This window comes from Anopheles arabiensis, chromosome 2 (assembly GCF_016920715.1).
Source record: "Anopheles arabiensis isolate DONGOLA chromosome 2, AaraD3, whole genome shotgun sequence".
NCBI classification, from domain to species: Eukaryota; Metazoa; Arthropoda; class Insecta; order Diptera; family Culicidae; genus Anopheles; species Anopheles arabiensis.
In genome coordinates this window covers 101,286,271-101,304,012 of record NC_053517.1, presented here as the reverse complement: position 1 = coordinate 101,304,012, position 17,742 = coordinate 101,286,271, and the positions used below count along the sequence as shown (strand labels likewise).

At 45.8% G+C, this 17,742-nt stretch overlaps 1 protein-coding gene across 10 annotated transcripts in view; it reads right to left on the bottom strand.

The window, feature by feature from the left end:
* LOC120898011 (protein alan shepard) overlaps positions 1–17,742 on the bottom strand; it is a 201,751-nt gene that overhangs the window by 161,839 nt on the left and 22,170 nt on the right. Inside the window, exons 1-2 of one of the 10 annotated variants that reach the window (XM_040303303.1) lie at positions 13,264–13,365; positions 11,525–11,776 (exon numbers count right to left, since the gene is read on the bottom strand). The exons of 8 other annotated variants lie outside the window; for them this stretch is intronic. In XM_040303303.1, the coding sequence (XP_040159237.1) occupies positions 11,525–11,569 (45 nt within the window). In that variant the 5' untranslated portion in view covers positions 11,570–11,776; positions 13,264–13,365. Of the gene's footprint in view, positions 1–11,524; positions 11,777–13,259; positions 13,366–17,742 lie in introns of those variants that run through there. One more of the 10 variants, XM_040303304.1, reaches the window with a different exon arrangement.

Below are 17,742 nucleotides of genomic sequence, written 5' to 3'. Positions count from 1 at the left end.
AGCAGAGCTGAATCGGCATCGGCTTCACTTCCACACACATTGAAGCGTATCGATCGATCATTCAATTAAGCGCAAACATTTCCCACTACCAATGTCACAGGCTGCCACCGTGGCCACTTGAGTCGGGGAGTTCTGTGCCGCGGTGTGTCTTTGAGGAGTGGTGTAAATTAAAATTAATATCCCATTGTTGTAGCAGACGACAAAGTTGACAGGCAACCGTGTATGGTGGTTGTGCGATAAACTTGCTCCAGGAAGCGCAGGGGAGATGCTGTGTACCGACCGGGATAAGGGACAAAGCGCAAGAATTGATAGGGATAGTGAACAGTGTATCAGATTCCGAGCTCCCGAGCGTCAATCGTTCAAGCAAGTGTGAAATTATCTAATAATTCCTGAAGACTGCTATATTACTGGAAGCTGTACAGCATGTCCATTGCTCTATGTGTGAAGATGGCAATGCTTGCTTCATCTTTAGTGATACTATTTGAAGTATACCTTATCGAGGACAAATCTAGTTATTAGACATACAAGGCCTTGCTTTTTTAACAGCAACCTTCCCAGATGTCTTTCTCCATAAAGACCTTCAAAAACGGTTCGGAGAACCTTTTACAGCGTCCAAAATAATTCTATCGCCATTTGAAAACAAACAAACAAACTCACCATTCCCCTCCCATCCCATGGTATTGTTTCCAGCGTTCACATCTCTTGGGATTTGCCATTGCGTTTCCTTCTGCCTCTCTATCCATTTACAGTTTACACGATTCTCGTAAGCGCCACCAGAAGTGCCGCCCGTGTTTCAATTTACAGACGCACTAGCAGGGCCACCATGTACAAAAAATGGCATTGAAAATGAGGTCACCCGGGTGGTATTTCCACGACGAGCGGCTCGACAGCGCGGCACCCGCTTCATTTGCCAAATTTCCATAATCCCGAGCCCGAGAAAAGTTACACCCGACAAACGCAATGGAATGTGCCGTCGTTTGCAGCATTCGGGCAAAGCAAAAGCGAGAAAGTGGAGGAGAGTGAGAGACAATCTCTACCGAGCCGTCAACACATGTATCGAAGATTTTTTCGCCGGAAAAGCCGTCTCGTGTAAATGTAATCTTCATCCCATTCTGCCGAGTGCCACGCTTCCGATGATGCTGATTGTTCGTTTATTGCGTGGCACGACCGAAGCAATTTGAGCTGCTGCTGTAATTTTGTTCACAAATAATTCCTTGCTTATTAACTTTTAAATCAAATGGTGGCGGTCGGTTTTTGCGTTTGGGCAGGAGCAAGATCAAAGCAATGAACAGAATCGAACTAAGTAGCCGTGCGTGGGTCTTTAGGAATCGGTGATATATTTGCTTTGGCGCTAATTTGAGATTATCTGGCAAGATGGTAAAGAAATGTTGCGATGAGATGAATTTTACAAGTGTATGAGTCAACGTGCTGAGCAAGCTAGCCAATAAGAAGATTATTGAATATCGCATGTTAAAAAGACATTAATATTTCTATCAAAAGTTTGACAAAATCTGTCCAACATTGAACAATGAAGCTTCAATAATACTGCCAACAAAAGCTCTTCCCCAACGATTCTCTTTTTATTCCCTTTGAGAAAATTGCAGTGTACTATTACATCGCACAGAAGCCAATATTTCCAAAACTTCCCGCTGTAACCATAGAAGCTTCCTGCCTAACAGGCGGAATTAGTTCTCCTACAAAAAACATATCTCCACTGTACTACCAACTGTAGCAACAAAAAAGCCACCGCTTCATACACAAACCTTCCGCGAAGCGAACCCGAGCTAGTAACTTCCACAAGCAATACGTCATCCTTTCAAAAGCAACACATGACAACAACCTTTCGCCGTGTGCTCCGAAACCACCATTAACCGAACCGTTGACAGGAGGCCAGCCAAAGATCAAACGCCGTGCAGCAGCGGGGGCGCAGCAGAGAGAAGCGAACATAACCGACACCTGGCCGGATACTGGGTGAACCTTGCGCCTTCCCCACGGTGCATCAACTCCCTCCTTCGATTGACCGGCAGGTACTACTACTATCACTGGCGTCGACGGGTTAAAAACCAAAAGCGCGTCACCATCTCCAAACCCCACAATTCCTCTCCCTCTCTTTCTCTCTCTCTCTATCTTTCCCTTTTCCTGTTTGGACTTTGTTCGATGCAAACAATCAATGAATGGTGGTGAGTGAAAAATGGCTCCGCAGCGAACGAGCAAAAAGAATAACTCGGTTTCCAACGGCCGAGAAAAGTAACCAACAGAGGCCACTACACCACCACCGCGTTAGGGAAAAAAGGGAAGGACGGTCCTTTGTTTGCAATGGACAGAGAGAAAAAATGTGTATAACCAACGGCTCAACTTTCCACCACAACAATGGGTGTGGTAGGTGTGTGGGTGTGTGTGTGTGTGTCTGCTTTTGCCTCGTTACCTTGGCGTTGGCGTAGATAAAAGCGGATTTTGATTTTGCAAATCGCGAGATCGTCCGCGTGTCGTCCTTCCGCAGGTTGCGCTTTGAGTTGCGGCAAAAGGGAAGGCTAGCGCACACTCACACAGACCTTTTATTGGCGGAGTCTACTGGTAGCTTACCCTATTGGTTGGTACGTTTTATGGCAAAAAAGAAGCGTTTTTTGGAGCCGGAAACACTGAAATCAATTGACCAGCAGCAAATTTAAGTGTTTGGTCAAGCAGTAGCGAATGTTAAGGCCGGGCTACATTGATCGTACTCGCACGCGTAATTTTGATTTTCACTAGCGCATCTGGCGGCGGCTGGTGGAAGCTTTTTTTGGTCATCGAGGGAATGTACCTGCCGGATCTCAAAATTAAGTAGTTTTTCCATCGTTTTCCATTGCAAAAATGGATGCAATGCGTGCAAGACATGTGTATCTACGTTTTACAAAACTTTTCTCCTCCGATTTAAGTAAAAACATGCAAAATTAACGTATTTTCTGGAGCGGCTCCAAATTGTTTGGCAAAATGCTTCGGTCAGCCGCCGCCAGATGCGCTAGTGAAAATCAAAATTACGCGTGCGAGTACGATCAATGTAACCCGGCCTTTACATGGTAACAGTGAGTGTTTCTAAGGAGTAAATAAAAACTCTGTTCTTTTAGATTCTTCTTTATTCCTCTTAACTTCCCCCTACAGGATTTAACAATAACATTACAGAAGTTGAAAACCCTTGATAAGAATGCTTGATGATAAATAATTCAAGTTAGTCTGAAAGAGGCTTGAACCCAGGACGAACGCATGCTTATGAAATCGGCCCATGCAATTACCAAACTATACCATGGAGCTGTACCTACAGCAAGAGGAATTTTAAGCTATATAAATATTACATACTGAAAGAGTATCGGATTGATTTCCTAATTGATTGATTGATTTCTAACACAACAACATAACATTCCAGGAAATCTAAAAATATATTACAATTTAATCATTCTTGAGCTCAACGCAATTATGTAGCAGCATCAAACGCAAAGCAATGCGTTGATATTATTTTCCAGTGAAATGTGCTAGCGTTCCAGAGGCTCCAAATTCCAGCTAAATTAATTTATAAAGCCACAAACCAACGGAAAATTCACGGGAATGAAAATGACTGCTTGTCTATATATAGCTAGCTTAATCAGTTCTTTTTTTCCTTTTCTTTTTAACATAATTGTGTGAAATAGAGTGGAAGAAAAAGCCGCACCCGAGCCAAACAGCAGAACGAGGATATCTTTTGGAAAAATGAATTACGCTGCTCCTTCCACGCCTTCCACCATCCAAGGACATTCGTGGAGCACGGCAGATGCAAACAGTTGGCCGTATATAATGGGTCGCCGCGGTACTTTTTCTCCCTTCAAATCAAACGGGAGCACCGCGCCTCCCCACTTAAGCACACACACGCTTCGTTAGTAGCATGATGATCGTTTTGCAATAAGGTTGAAGCCTTTTGAATTGTGCACAAGCGAATCATCGAATCGATAAATTTAAATTCGCAAATAATATGCGGTTGCAATGAAATAAAAATAATAATGAAACTGGCGAGCAATCGATCGCAGTGGTACGTGCAAAACGGGGACCACGAAATTTGATTTGCCTTACAGAGAGAGAGAGAGAGAGACCGCGCAGTTCACAACGATTAAGCTGTTCCGCGGCACAGACAGCACAGACATTTACACAAAAAGATTATGGAGCAAAACAGATTTGGGAGCAAAAACAAAAGCAATCGCACAGGTCACTGTTCAAAGTGTGGCCACATTATTATTTACTAAAATACTCAAAGTGAGTTTTAATGTTTTTGCACTATTATCAAAATGCAATCTCCATTAAGGTTGCTCGCTCCAGCCAGCAAAACTTGGGCACATGTTTTGCACTAGGACGATTGTTGTTGCACACGGTTTCGCGCGGGCGGGGCATGCTTTTTTCACATTTACATACGGCGCCTCTCTTCTTTTACCGTCCTATGCACAAACATTAACCCCTCTGGGCAGGGCAATGCTTTTTTAGGTAAGTATTTTTATCGATACCCCTCTCTCCCAGGAGGTGGGAAAATGCAATCGCGATAACCATATTACTGTCCGACACTGTGTCGGAGTTCAAAACAAGCTCTGTGTGAGCACGATTTGCATTTCAGCGCATTTGCATTAGAAAAACACAGACACGCTAATCCAGGACAGCAAAAAAAAAGGAATCAGGAAGGTCTACCCTCCCTACCAATTATTCGTCGAGGCCGGCTATGGAGGTCAGAAAAAACATTCTGTTGAATATCCATTTTAGAATATTGCCAACCATATGGTGCCTAAATGGCATGTGGTTTCAGGCTGTAGATGTGTGCTCCTTTTTAATATTTTTCCTCCAACAGTACACACAAAAATAAAATAGATCATTAAGCAGTGGCAACAGTTTTTTTTTTCGTCCTCAACTACACAACTAATGCAGTAAAAATAACCATTTCCGAGTACGAAAATATTGTTTGATTAATGAACCATTTTCTTTCGATGCTTCCGGCGCGTTTCGACGGCACATAAACGACATCAACACACACACACACTTGTGTTCCCTTCATCACTTATGCACAGCGCGCAAAGGAAACGATTTCCAAACCTTAATCACCACTTCACGAAGGACGAAAAGCGTCCCATACTAGCCACAAATATCATCAGCGTCACTTGTACCTGGGCGGGACCTCTCTCGGACGGTGTCATCTCCTGCAAGGAAGCGCATTAAATCTGCCCCGGAAGCCGCAAAAACCCGCTTGATGGAAAATTCAAACCACCCTTCACCCCATCATCGTTGGCTATCGAGGGCTATCGGGGAATAAAAAACCTTTACGAAGAAAACCAACCATCTCCAATTCCACCAACCCCGCTCTACCAAACGAGATTAATAATGAACAGTAATTTTGATTGGAAACATCAAAAATGCATCATCGACCGGGGCTGGCGGTGGCCGCCGCTGCGAGCGCTGAACACTTCGTCCAGAGTGGGATGGTACTAAACTTCCCTCGCCAATCACCCCAACACACTGGCACAACTCGCTGTGGAGAAGAGAGCCAATCAATAACCTCACTCTCGTTCACAGTAGCAGCAAAAGTGGCCAGGCAAAAAAGAGCAAAACTTTTAGTATCAAAAAGCGGCCAACGTTGGTCGATTAAAATGCACCAAAAATCAAACCATAAGCCCTCGGGTGTGTGCTAGAAATTTCCCTCGCACACCTCCACAATTTTCCAAGGGTGCACAGGCACACACATACACACTCTCGTCGGTTCTCGTTCCAGGACATGATAATCATGCCCCATGTGTGCTTTTCGGAAATGCGCGATCGAACACACCCGGTTTACATTCTGGACGGTGGCATCGAGAGTCGTCGGGCAAACAAGCTTCCAGCAAGACACACACACACACCTAATCAATGTCGCAGGACGTCGCTTGGCAAGGGCAACATTAGCATCATTTGTATTACTGTCGAACGACCTGACGACACCGGGAGCAGCACTACGAGAGCATCGTCCCGGAGAAGTCGCCTCCAAGAGCCTCGCAGGCATCCATGATGTATTATGCAATTTCTGCAGCCGCCTTCAATATGCACCCTATATTAGCCTTGGCAAAGAAAAGGGAAGAAAAAAGCTCGCTGGGCCGGGTTGTAAATATGCAGCCCAAGATAGGCGGCACCCCTTTTGGTTGAGGCTGCTGCATTGACAAATAAACCATCGCCTATCGCACCAGAGAGAGATTGCACTGCTGCAAAAGGGCACGGAACTGGTGATGTGCTCTTTGGAGCGTACCTACGACTCCGATGCGACTCCGGCAAAATGAGAACCACTAGTTCCGCCCGGAGTCGGAGTCATCCAGAGCCGTAGTCGTCCGGATAGGAGTCGTCGGGTGTTATCTGGAGTCCACCGTAGTGGTCTGGGGACGGAGTCGTACGGAGTCAGGGTCGGCCGAAGACTGCCAGTGCAATGTGTTTGTGGTCAGGCATTTGATTTTGTGGTGTTTTTTCCTCTTTCGCTTTACGCCTGCACTTCTTAAACAGGCTTTTATTTCTAAGAATAATGGTTTGAGTAGACTCCGGACGACTTCAGGCGACACTGAACTACTCTGGGCGAATCTGGACAGCTCCAGACGATTCCGAACTACACCGGATATTGCTGGGCGGACCTACCTGGAGGAGGTTCCGAAATTGTCGGAGTCAGATAGGAGTCAACTCCGTTTTTTTGCCAACTTTACCCATCACTACAAGAAACCAAAGCGCGAAATGAGAAGAGAAGGACACGACGCGCATGGCTAGAACACTGTGTGGGTAATACACACAAACAAAGCACACATACAGAGAGGGAAAAACAAAACGGTTCCAGCATAGATTATTCATCCGACACAAGTGTAGCGGCAGCGCACAACCGACCACGCTCCATACACCGTCAGTCGGGTCTCGGATTCAGGGACACAAACCTTGCACTTGGGGGAATTTGCAACGGCCACTGAGTCCTGGCGGCGGGATGATACGCGACGCCCCACATGCTCCATCCCTCTCTCGCTCTCTCTCACACACACACGTCGATGTGCAAATGTTTTATGTGCAGGTCTAATGAGAACCGAGAGCGTGGTGCTGCCGCACGTCGTCCGCATCGAACGGGAAAATTTATGTACACACGAATTTTGTTATAATTGTGTTTTGGGGGAATAGCTCGAAAAGAAAATTAAGTTTATGCAACTTTCCAACAAAACAAGGATCGGGGAAGGTTTGTGTTTGGGGGTGGAGGAACCGGGGGTGAAACAATTTGAATACACTAATTGGGGTGACTAGAGGAAAGTTTGCTCTAAACCGGGCACGGCAACAACGTCACCCTCATTGCTGTGCGGGGAACAGAACATATGTTTGACACAAGTTTTGCTTCCGCTGCAAAAGCGCAAGTGGAGCAGGGGCAGCGCCAATGTTGCAACCTTGTGCGATGCAATTAGAAATTTTCACCCGTTCGGCTTCCCAAAACGTGCTTCAGCGGGTCAGGAACGTGTCGTACACAGGGGGGCCACAGAACGCCAAAGTTTGTGCGCTATGATACGACTCTTTTACACATAGCGAAATTAATTGATTATTTCTTTTTTCGCTCGCAATTTACAAAAAGATAATGTTTTGAAGCTATTTCAAGCAATGAAACCAATGACCTGAAGCTGTTGAACCCTGTTGAACCCGACATTCGTTCGACGAGGTAGCAAACGCGCATCTTGCGCAGCTTTGCACATTCACTGAAGGAAGACCATCATAAATTTACAATCAAATGCCACCATCATCAAGTTTTAAGCGAATTCTCAACGCGTCGTATGCGTTCCCACCGCATAGAGTACCTTTCCCTCCCGACCATGCACCCTTAAACGCACACACACTTACAAATTCTTTGTCTTCCAAAATGCACCGGACAACGACGACCTCCCTCAGCCGAGCCAGCGACAGACACCGTAAAAAGGAAGCAAATGGGCGAGAATGTGACGAAATTTAAGGACAATATATGTCCTCCCGCTTGCCACACCACACACTCCACGTTGGCACACTACTGATCCGGGTGGCTGTTAACCAAGAACCAAGAACGTGCAGCAAAGTCTGGAGAGAGGAGCTCGTTTTTGTCTTTGCCTTTGCGATGCACACGATGCGCCAGGCAGCACGCATATCACGACGAACTGTACGAAGAAAGCTTTTTGAAGAAATGGTAGTAAAGTTTAACTTTCCATCTTTTCTTGCTCCCAACTTTGCTTCAGGACATTCGGGTGACTAAACAAAGACACACCGCACAATGGTGGTAAATGAAAGTGGGAACCACCCGTTCATTACACACATAGCAGCAATCGTAAGGATGGCAGCAGGATGGGTTTCGTATAAGAGTTGTTTGAGAGCACACTCAAACACATGTATGTGGAAAGGTAGTGAAAGAAGTAAGGCTTGGGAGCGGTGGAACTGTGGTGTTGAAGCGTTAAGCACCGGAGCACTGGAATTGAATTAAGCATGATGATGATGAAGGTTAACAATTCACCAGATTGCTTACTTTTGTTGTAAAGTTTTGTGTTTTCATATTGGACTATTCAGCACATGGTAGCAGCGCGAAGCAGTCTTGAAAGGTATCGACAGAAGTACCGTAGACTTGTAAGAGAGATAGTGATGTGATACGTTGGGCCATCTACAGGGTTCAATAGTTTCAATCAGTACTAACAGATTCAATATATACCTAAAGCCAAGTTTTTTTTTTTTTCTTTGGCTCAACAACCGATGTCGGTCAAGGCCTGCCTGTACCCACTTGTGGGCTGGCTTTCAGTGACTAATAGATTTCCCCCCATAGCAGGATAGTCAGTCCTACGTATGGCGGCGCGGTCTATTTGGGGATTGAACCCATGACGGGCATGTTGTTAAGTCGTACGAGTTGACGACTGTACTACGAGACCGGCTCGTCCAGCTGTACTACGAGACCGGAAAGCCAAGTAAGAATTATAAAATGTAGTAAATGTTAGGTCCACATCATTTCTATTTTTTTTAAGAACTGCTCTTAAAATCAAAAAGACTTGTAAACGACAATGACTGTAAAGCAATCCTTCAACTCATTTACAGAACGAATAAAAATGTCACTAGCAGTCCATCTAGATTCATGGTTCGGGATAAATGACACTTAAAACCAAATCACTCACTAAACTAGTGATGGATAAAGTTGGCAGAAATCCAGAGTAGATTCCGATTTGACTCCAAAAATTTCGGAAACGACTCCGGAAGGTAGGCCCGACTTATATTAGCCGGAGACGTCCCGGAGTCTTCCGGAGTCGTTCAAAGTCGGCCGGAGTCGTAATCCTTAGGAGTCATCCGGAGTCGGCCAGAGTCAACCGAAGTCGGCCGAAGTCATCCAGAGTCGAAGTTGTCCGGAGTCATCCAGAGTCGGAGTCGGGGCCTTCTGAAGTAGGCCGGAGACGGCCAGTGCAATGTTTTTGTAGTCAGGCATTTCATCTCCAATCTCGATTCCTGCTTACTCAAACCGCTATTCTTCGCTAATCAAAAGAGGAATAAAACACCACGAAATCAAATGCCTTATCACAAACACATTGTATCGGTAGTCTTCCTCCGACTCCAAGTGCGGCAGTCTGCGGATGACTCTGGACGACTCCAGACGACTCTGAATGACTACGGACGACTACGGACGACTACGGACGACTACAGACGACTTCGGCCGACTCCTAAGTACTACGACTCTGGTTGTCTCTGGATAACTCCGGACGATTCTGGAAGACTCTGGACGACTCTGAACGACTCCGGACGCCTACGGACGACTACGGACGACTCAGGACGACTCCCTGTAGAACAGGAGGTTTCGATTTTGCAAGAGTCGGAATCAGACTGACAAAAGCCAGAGTCCAATCGCTTCAGAGAACACCACTACAATAAACACAGTTGATAGCCATCTGAGCTGATGCAAGCCAGTGTAGATACAGCCATGCCTTATCCATGTCATATCCTTGGTCTACTAATCCGGAATATGAAGCACCGAGCTTTCTTTGCATTTCACATTGTATAGCTTCCCACTTCCCTCTTCTCAGAACTTCGCCACGGCGGTAATCGTAATAATAAACTCTCATCTCTTGTCAAACTTTCGCCTACCTTTAACCTTTTAACCATAATACTATAATGACCTGCCTGGGATCGTGCCTGCCCAAAGCCCCATTGCAATGTCTCTACCCTTTCCCACTCCCACAGTTCCATCCCGACAGCAATGCGACAGTAGAGATTTAAATCAAATTTACGAATATCGTTCATAATAGCCAAAGTCCCCGCGGAACCTAAACCCACCCACACACACACACACACCCACACAAACAAAACTTTGCCCGATCGATTCGCCCTGCAAATTCAAATTTGATTTCGAATCAGATGAAAGTAAATAAGAAAAATAGCACGCGATCCGTAATGGGTGGAAAGCATTCTTGCGTGTAGGGGCGGGGGGAGGGGGGGGGAATTCGCTACTGGAACTTGTTAAAAGTTTAGCCTTTTCCGCACCACCGTCCGGGAAATCCGCCTCCAACGCCGTCGCCCAATCTCTTCTCCGAAAATGTCAACCCCCAGCCACAGTTGTGTTACGCCGGTGTGGAGGTAAAAGAGACCTTCTTTCCACTCTTTCTCTCCGGCCCGTTTTTGACTGCCGTTATGCGCGCAGCGAACAACATTGTTTCACACAAAAGTGGAAAAAAAAAGAAATTTTCCTCCAGGCAATCCAGGGCAGCCATCAAAGCCGCTCGTCGCCCCGTTGCACCTTCGTAAATTGTTGTACATTTTTCGCTCCCGCGCTTCGATCACGCGAAATACAACTTTACTCTTTGTGCAGGCAATCTTTTGCAACGTACCCGGTTTGGGTGTGGGGCAGGCTGGCCCGGGAAGGTACTTCGAATTCGGATTGAGATATACATTTCGACAAAATTTCCTAACGCTTGACTTTGCCCTCCGTTTCGGGCTCCGATCACGACGACGACGACGACGACCGATGCCAGCAAAACAGGAACAGAAATCGTTTGCGGAAGTTGTTGCCGTTACTTTCACCAGTAGCAGCACCACCGATGTTAAGGGAAATTCTGTTGCAAATACCATTGTAGTTTTCGTGCGGGGACTGTTGTGCGAAGTGAGATGGAAGGGCGAGAGAGAGAGAGTATTGTTTTCTTTCGATTTGTTTTTTTTTCATACTCCCATAGCTCCAAAAAACACTTGCGGATGACGCGAACCGAAAATCGAATCGAAATTATTATCAACGGCGCGAAGTGCAACGAAGCGTGTGAGCCAGAGGAGAGCAAAGCATAAAAAAGAAGGAAAAACAACACCATAAAAGTAGCCAGCTTAACCACTGACACGTAGTACCACCACAGCACAGAGCATTGGAAAAAGATGGAATTAATGGCGCAACTTACAGTGACTGTGTGCAATCAGAACGCGGAGCACCCAAAAATGGGATCGCAGTTTCGGAAAAATGTTAACCTTCGGGAACCATTTTTCCGGCCGCATGGAGTGCGATGAGATTAAGCAAAGTGCCACTTACCATCATCTTGTAGTTGATGCCTTTTGCTTCCAGCAGTACTACCATCACACGGTGGAACGCTCGCAAATGTGGAACGTAGGTTGTTTGTTCGCTGAAAAAGCTGCTTTAATGCTGAGGAAACACACAGCGTAAGTTGTCTTTTCAATTTTGCTTCTGCACTTTCGCGATGCCACCGACTCTGGTTGCGCAATGGTTGAACGTTATTTTGAATTTTGACTAGAACAATCTTTCACAATGGAACACTTTTTGACACTGGTATGAAACATATCGAAATTAAAAGTATTAAAAATGTATTTAAAATGTAAATGTGTAAGCAAATATTTAACCTTCCCTTTTCGTAATAGTAATGTTCTCACAAAAACTCCAATAGATAGTAAAAATAACTCCAAAACACCCGCTGACCCTTGCAGCAAGCACACAGATTTCATTTCATCTGCGGCCTCGAATTAAATATTCAAATGAAATCTTATCGTTCAAATCAATCTTAAATTAAAAGGTCTGCCCCCCTCCCTGTGGTCCGTGTGTCTGGGTGTCCCCAACTCTCCCGAGGGCTCCCGCATACGCAACCCTGAAAAGTTCGTCGTGTTGAAAATAGCATGGTTCCCTTTCGTCTACAGACAAACCACCTACACACACACAAACAGACACATAATACCGCATATCGATGGAGACACACACACACACACACACACACACACACACACACACACACACACACACACACGCCTCTATTGCATTAAAATGCATCTCACCCGAAAGTGCAACCTCATGCAACCTCTTTCCGGGCCTGGGCCAGACGGGAATAATGCACCAGCAGCGCGTTCTGTACCGACAGGGTAAAAATAACACAGCGAACAAAACAAAAAAAAATCGATACAAAACACACGACACAACGAGGGGCGCACAGAAGCGGGGGGTGTACAGGCTCGGAAAAGTGTTCGGAAAACATACAGCTCGACGAGTTGCTGCTGTGCTTGCGGTGCTTTCTAAGTAATAATATTGTTTATTATTTCAAGAATCACAAAACCCACAACGTTTTGGGAAAATAGTAATAATACGCCGGTTAGGAAGGTGCAAAACCGCATCGTTGCTCTTAAACCCACACACACACCCTCAGTCGTCTCCTATGCACACACAAACACACACCCATGCTCATACACTGTTAGAAGCACGATAGATGGCTGCTGCGCCCGTGCCACATACCACACTCACACACCATTCACTCACGTGCACGTGGCTCAGTTTGCAGTATTCTGTTTTTTTTTTTCTTTCTCGAACTTTCGTTCCAATACACACAAACCGTAGCTCCAGACAAATTGAAATTGTTGTACAACGGTTCGCGGAGAAGAATTCTTAGTTTTACACTTAGTTTTTCGAAAATGTATCCACCAACAACGATAAGACAGCATTCACTTGTAACGCCCAATTAACTACAGCGATCATGCCAGCCGATAGTTGCTCTTTCTGTGTGCGTGTATTTTATGAGCGGAAATGCCGGTATCGATTGACAACAGTGTGAGCTGCAGTAACCCCACAACGCCCTCCAACGTTCCAGAACCCAGAAACCCGAAATGTCACAGCATCCGCGTCACATAGGCTAAGTGTCTGTGTACCTTCCCCACAAACGCAAGCTACTGTGAGAAGCAATAGTGAGCAAATGTGCATGTAAATTGTGATGCAAACACAACCGCACAACGTTTACGGATGATGGTGAGGGGGTAACTGCTGCACATACATACACATACACACGGGCAGACACACAAACACACACACACGATGCACAAGGGAGGGCGGAAGGCGTTTGGAAATAACAACGACGCACACACTACACCACCGGCAACCGAATCGGGACACTTTCTGACGGCCGGTAGATTTTTCGGCCAATTTTCACGCAAAACTGCCGTGTGTTAGATAGTGTGTGTGTGTGTGTGTTTGTGTGAGAGAAAGAGAGAAAGTGATTGGGAGAGAGAGAGAGGGAGTGTGTGGAAAACTCAGAGAGCCGGCAAGACGGTGAGTAGCTGCTGGACAGGTTTTTCCCAGTTTATTGATTATTTTTCCAACACACAACTACGAAGGCATTTTTTTTTATGGCAAGAGAACCTGGAAGCCATCGAAGGGTGTACAATCGGTTTCACTCCGGATGCGAAACACATTTCCCAGCTTTCCACCAGAAAACATGGATCGATTCGGTTTGGTGTGTTGGTGGCAGCTGTGACGGTGGTAACCACCAATACATGCGTATCACAGCGAAGAGTTGCTTGCAGAAATTGTAATCGCAACACATCGCGTAAGCTCACAATTTCCACCAAACACACACAAGTGTGGTCGTTTGCTTCTTTTTTGTTGGCCCTATCGTCGACATTGGAACGCTGATTCCAACAAACTTCCAAGCCAAATGAGGAAAAATCGTACACCAGTGTGCGTGTGCGTTCAAATGGAATTAATTCCACTTTCCGCGTGAGCGTAGGGGTGAAATCGTGAAACCGTGAGAGAGAGAGAGAGGATTGTTTATACGATAGAGAGAAGAAATTGCGTGCACGTTGCACATAAGCAAGAACATGACCGTTTTACAGAGAGTGAGATACATATCAAAAGGTAAAGAGAATGAGAGATAGACACCAACAAGAATGGTGAGACACAAACAGGGGGGGGTAAGTAGGAGGAAAACTATGCACACGAGCAAGTGCGCTTCCGTGGTACTCGCACACCCACAACACGCGACACGCTGAGTGGCGTCTGCTGAGGTACCGATAGGGAGAACGCATCTGACAGTTTGCTTCAACCCGTGCTGCTGCTCACCACCAGCTGTCACAGACGATGAGAACCCCCAATGACGTTTACCACAAACATAGGCACACACACACACAAACACACACACACAACTACAGGTGTATTAGCTGCTCTCACGTGGATGGCACCAGTATTGATGATTGTTGTTTGGGAACAAAATTAAACTAAATGTAGCAGTCATGAATGAACCTACCAAACTCCCTAAAAGTATCATTAATGTATGGTTACCTCTCTTCTTCTTGGCTGTCCACACCTTGAGCTTTCCAATGGCGCCACCGTACTACCAAATACCGGAAGTCGTGAAAAGGATTTGGTGTACGGGGGGGTCTTATCTTGTACCGCGGACTAGCGTTCCACCAGGGGCACGGCGGCGACGCTAAACACTAACGACCCGCGGGCAGGCAACACTAACACACGAGCGCGTGCTGACTATTTGGCTATGCGTAGATTGCAAGGCTTGACCGTGCTTAAGATAAAAAAGTAAATAAAAAAAGAAAGATAAACCACAACTCTGTACTGATGGCGGCCGGCACCACACCCACATGTAAGGTCGCGCCGGCACGGCGTTGAAAATGGTACCACCGACACTGATAACAACATAATAGTGGGTGGAAATATACTTAAGCTGCACTCCCCCCCTACATACACCAACTCTCACGCTTGATGATAACATACCAATGTCTTGTGTCGACACACAGCAATCACACACACGCCCGTTCACGCGAGCAATCCATGATGCATGGCTTGTCTTTGCGCTTAAAACAAGGGTTTCCTTCTTTATACCGGCGGCGGCGGCACACCCACACACAACCATCCACTTGCTAGAGATGTCAATCGGAATATAGAGGACAGTTCGTAGTTTCTTCTGTTTGTCCATTAAACTAATGGTACACTTTACAAGACTCCATCAGGAAGAGTATATTCATATGCTCTTTAACCTATACGTAAAAGCAAACTGAAACATCATAATATAATTTTCAACACATGAAAACGTTCGACGCCGACAAGATTCCAACCCAAGACGGGTTGTGTGCAAGCCCAAGTCTTTACCACAGTACCATACGTCCGATCCTCGCTTAGTCAGTTTAAATGTGTAAAGGATCATGGGTTGAGGAGATGAAACCCGTTTTAAGCACAATACAATAATATTGAGAAATTGTAACAAGACGCAGAACAACACTTATTCCTTTAAAGTAGCAAATATAAAACAAAGATGCACAAAGAAGGCTGAAGAACAACAAGCAACTTCTTGCTAATATAAAACCAACGCAAACCGCAACCGTGGCACAGTGAAGCCAGCAGTGGGGCAGATGAAAATTGTTCCCAAAACCACTTCAACGCCCATTACCGGGCGCACTTGCGGAAGATAAAAGTTTCGCAGCGTGAGCATGGTTCACTCGAGTTTCGTTTTATCTGCGCGTGAAAATTGTGTGGCCCTTTGCTTTTTTTTTAAATTGTATTTTTGTAAAGTTTCACATCGAATAGAAGCTAGAACACCCAGCGTCACCGCTATGATAGTGTTTAATTTTCCAACTTTTCTTCTTCACAACTTTGCCCGTGCCACAGTTTTGGTAAGACGGAGCAGGTCGACAAGATGGGATTGCATTTGAACGAGTGTGACAATTAGTTTGTAGTAGAATTTTCTCGTCCATTTTTCGCGAGGATGTGGAGTAGAAAAGAGTCCCAAAAAACGCCATTTATTACACGTTAGGGTAAACTTTCTACATCGCCATCGCTTGCTAACTAGAAATTGCTATCAAAATGCTTTCAAAGCATTGGAAAATCTACCATTTTGGATATTCCTCCTGTAGCTTTGCCTAATGTCTCTCGACTGAGCTTTAACGCCCCGGAAGCGATTCTCGTGCGAAACGGAACGTCGCCGCGCGGTTTGCTGCTGCTCTCCGAAACGGTACAGAATGCAATCTAATTTTGCCCTTTTCCTGTTTCCTTGTGGGGGCAAACACAACCCAACCCGCGGTACATAGGACCGCCCGAGCGCGTCACAAGCCCTCCCACGCGATGTACAGGGAGATGAGACGAAACCACAAAACACCAACTCGAAACCTTCGACTTCCAATGCCTGAGGCCAGGAGCGGTGACTGCACACATGTGGGAAGGTGGGGTCCCGCCTGTGAGTGAGTGTGACATTACACATTGATTCGATTAAAAGTGAGAAGTTATGTGGCTGGCTGGCAGTGACAACGGGCGACAACACACATTGCACCAGCCATTGCGCTCAAAAACCGTTCGAGTGTTCGAGTTCGTGCTTGGATGTGGATTTCCTTTTGCTTCCCCGAGGGATAAAACGCTTTCCCACCGACATGGATTGACACTGTAAAATGGGCACGGTGGTTGCTGGAAAGTAGGGGGGGTTTTGGAGTTGTGCGCCCCAACATCGAGGTACAGGACTCTCTCATCAGCTGAATTGAATTGGTTTCCAGCTTCCTGTCGGCTCTACCGCGGGGGTGTGCTACACCTAACAAGAGGTTAGAGGTTCGTTTCCTGCCACTTGAAAGTGCGATTGAATTAAAAACCACCCAACACCTTTAACAGCTCCAGTACCACTGAAGAGCAGTAATATGGAATGAAAAGGTAGTTTACTGTTTACTTCTTTTTCCCAGCAAACCAATACCATATCCTTCTGGCACTGCCCGCCTACTTGTTTTCTCCGCTCCAAGCTAATTTCCTGGCCAGTCGTATTGGGGTGGTAAACAAACCCCAATCCTCCCAATCACGACTCTAGGTGTGTTGTTGATAGTTCCGGTGCTAACCATTTCCTTGTGCGCTTGGCTTTTGTTGTAAAATGCCAAGAGCGTAAGGAAAAGTCCTCTAACTACTTCTACTACAGCCTGCATTACCATCACACACTGAGTTCCAGCTGGACAGGAAAACGAACTGTCCATTTGTGTAATTAATGATAAAGATAAAATCAAATCATTTCAAGTACTCCACCTACCTGGCACGAGCTGTATTCTCCGCACTGTTGTACACGTGCTCAAAACGGGCCACTCTTCACCGGTAGTGGCACAAGACAATCAAGCGACTATATAAATGGAGAGCTCGCTTCAACAAGATGAACTCAAATCAAATTCAGACTACATACACGATGGAGCTGCATGCCATTTTCCTTCCTGTTTGCAGAATGGAAACAATACAAAACAACGGGAAAACATTGAAATAATAAAAAAAAAACCACACACACTCTCAAAGTCGTATTGTCGTCCTTTCCCATTGCTGACGACGATACGGTGGACGATCGAACGGAGATGGAGAGCGCAATGCAAACACTCAACTACTCACTGCATACACCCATGTGCTGTCAAGAAATTGATGTCGACATAATTCCCATAATGACGTAATCAGTCGTGTCGTGTACGGGGGAAAAAAGGCGTACGCTGTTCAGCGAAGGATCTTGCCAGGATCCTTCA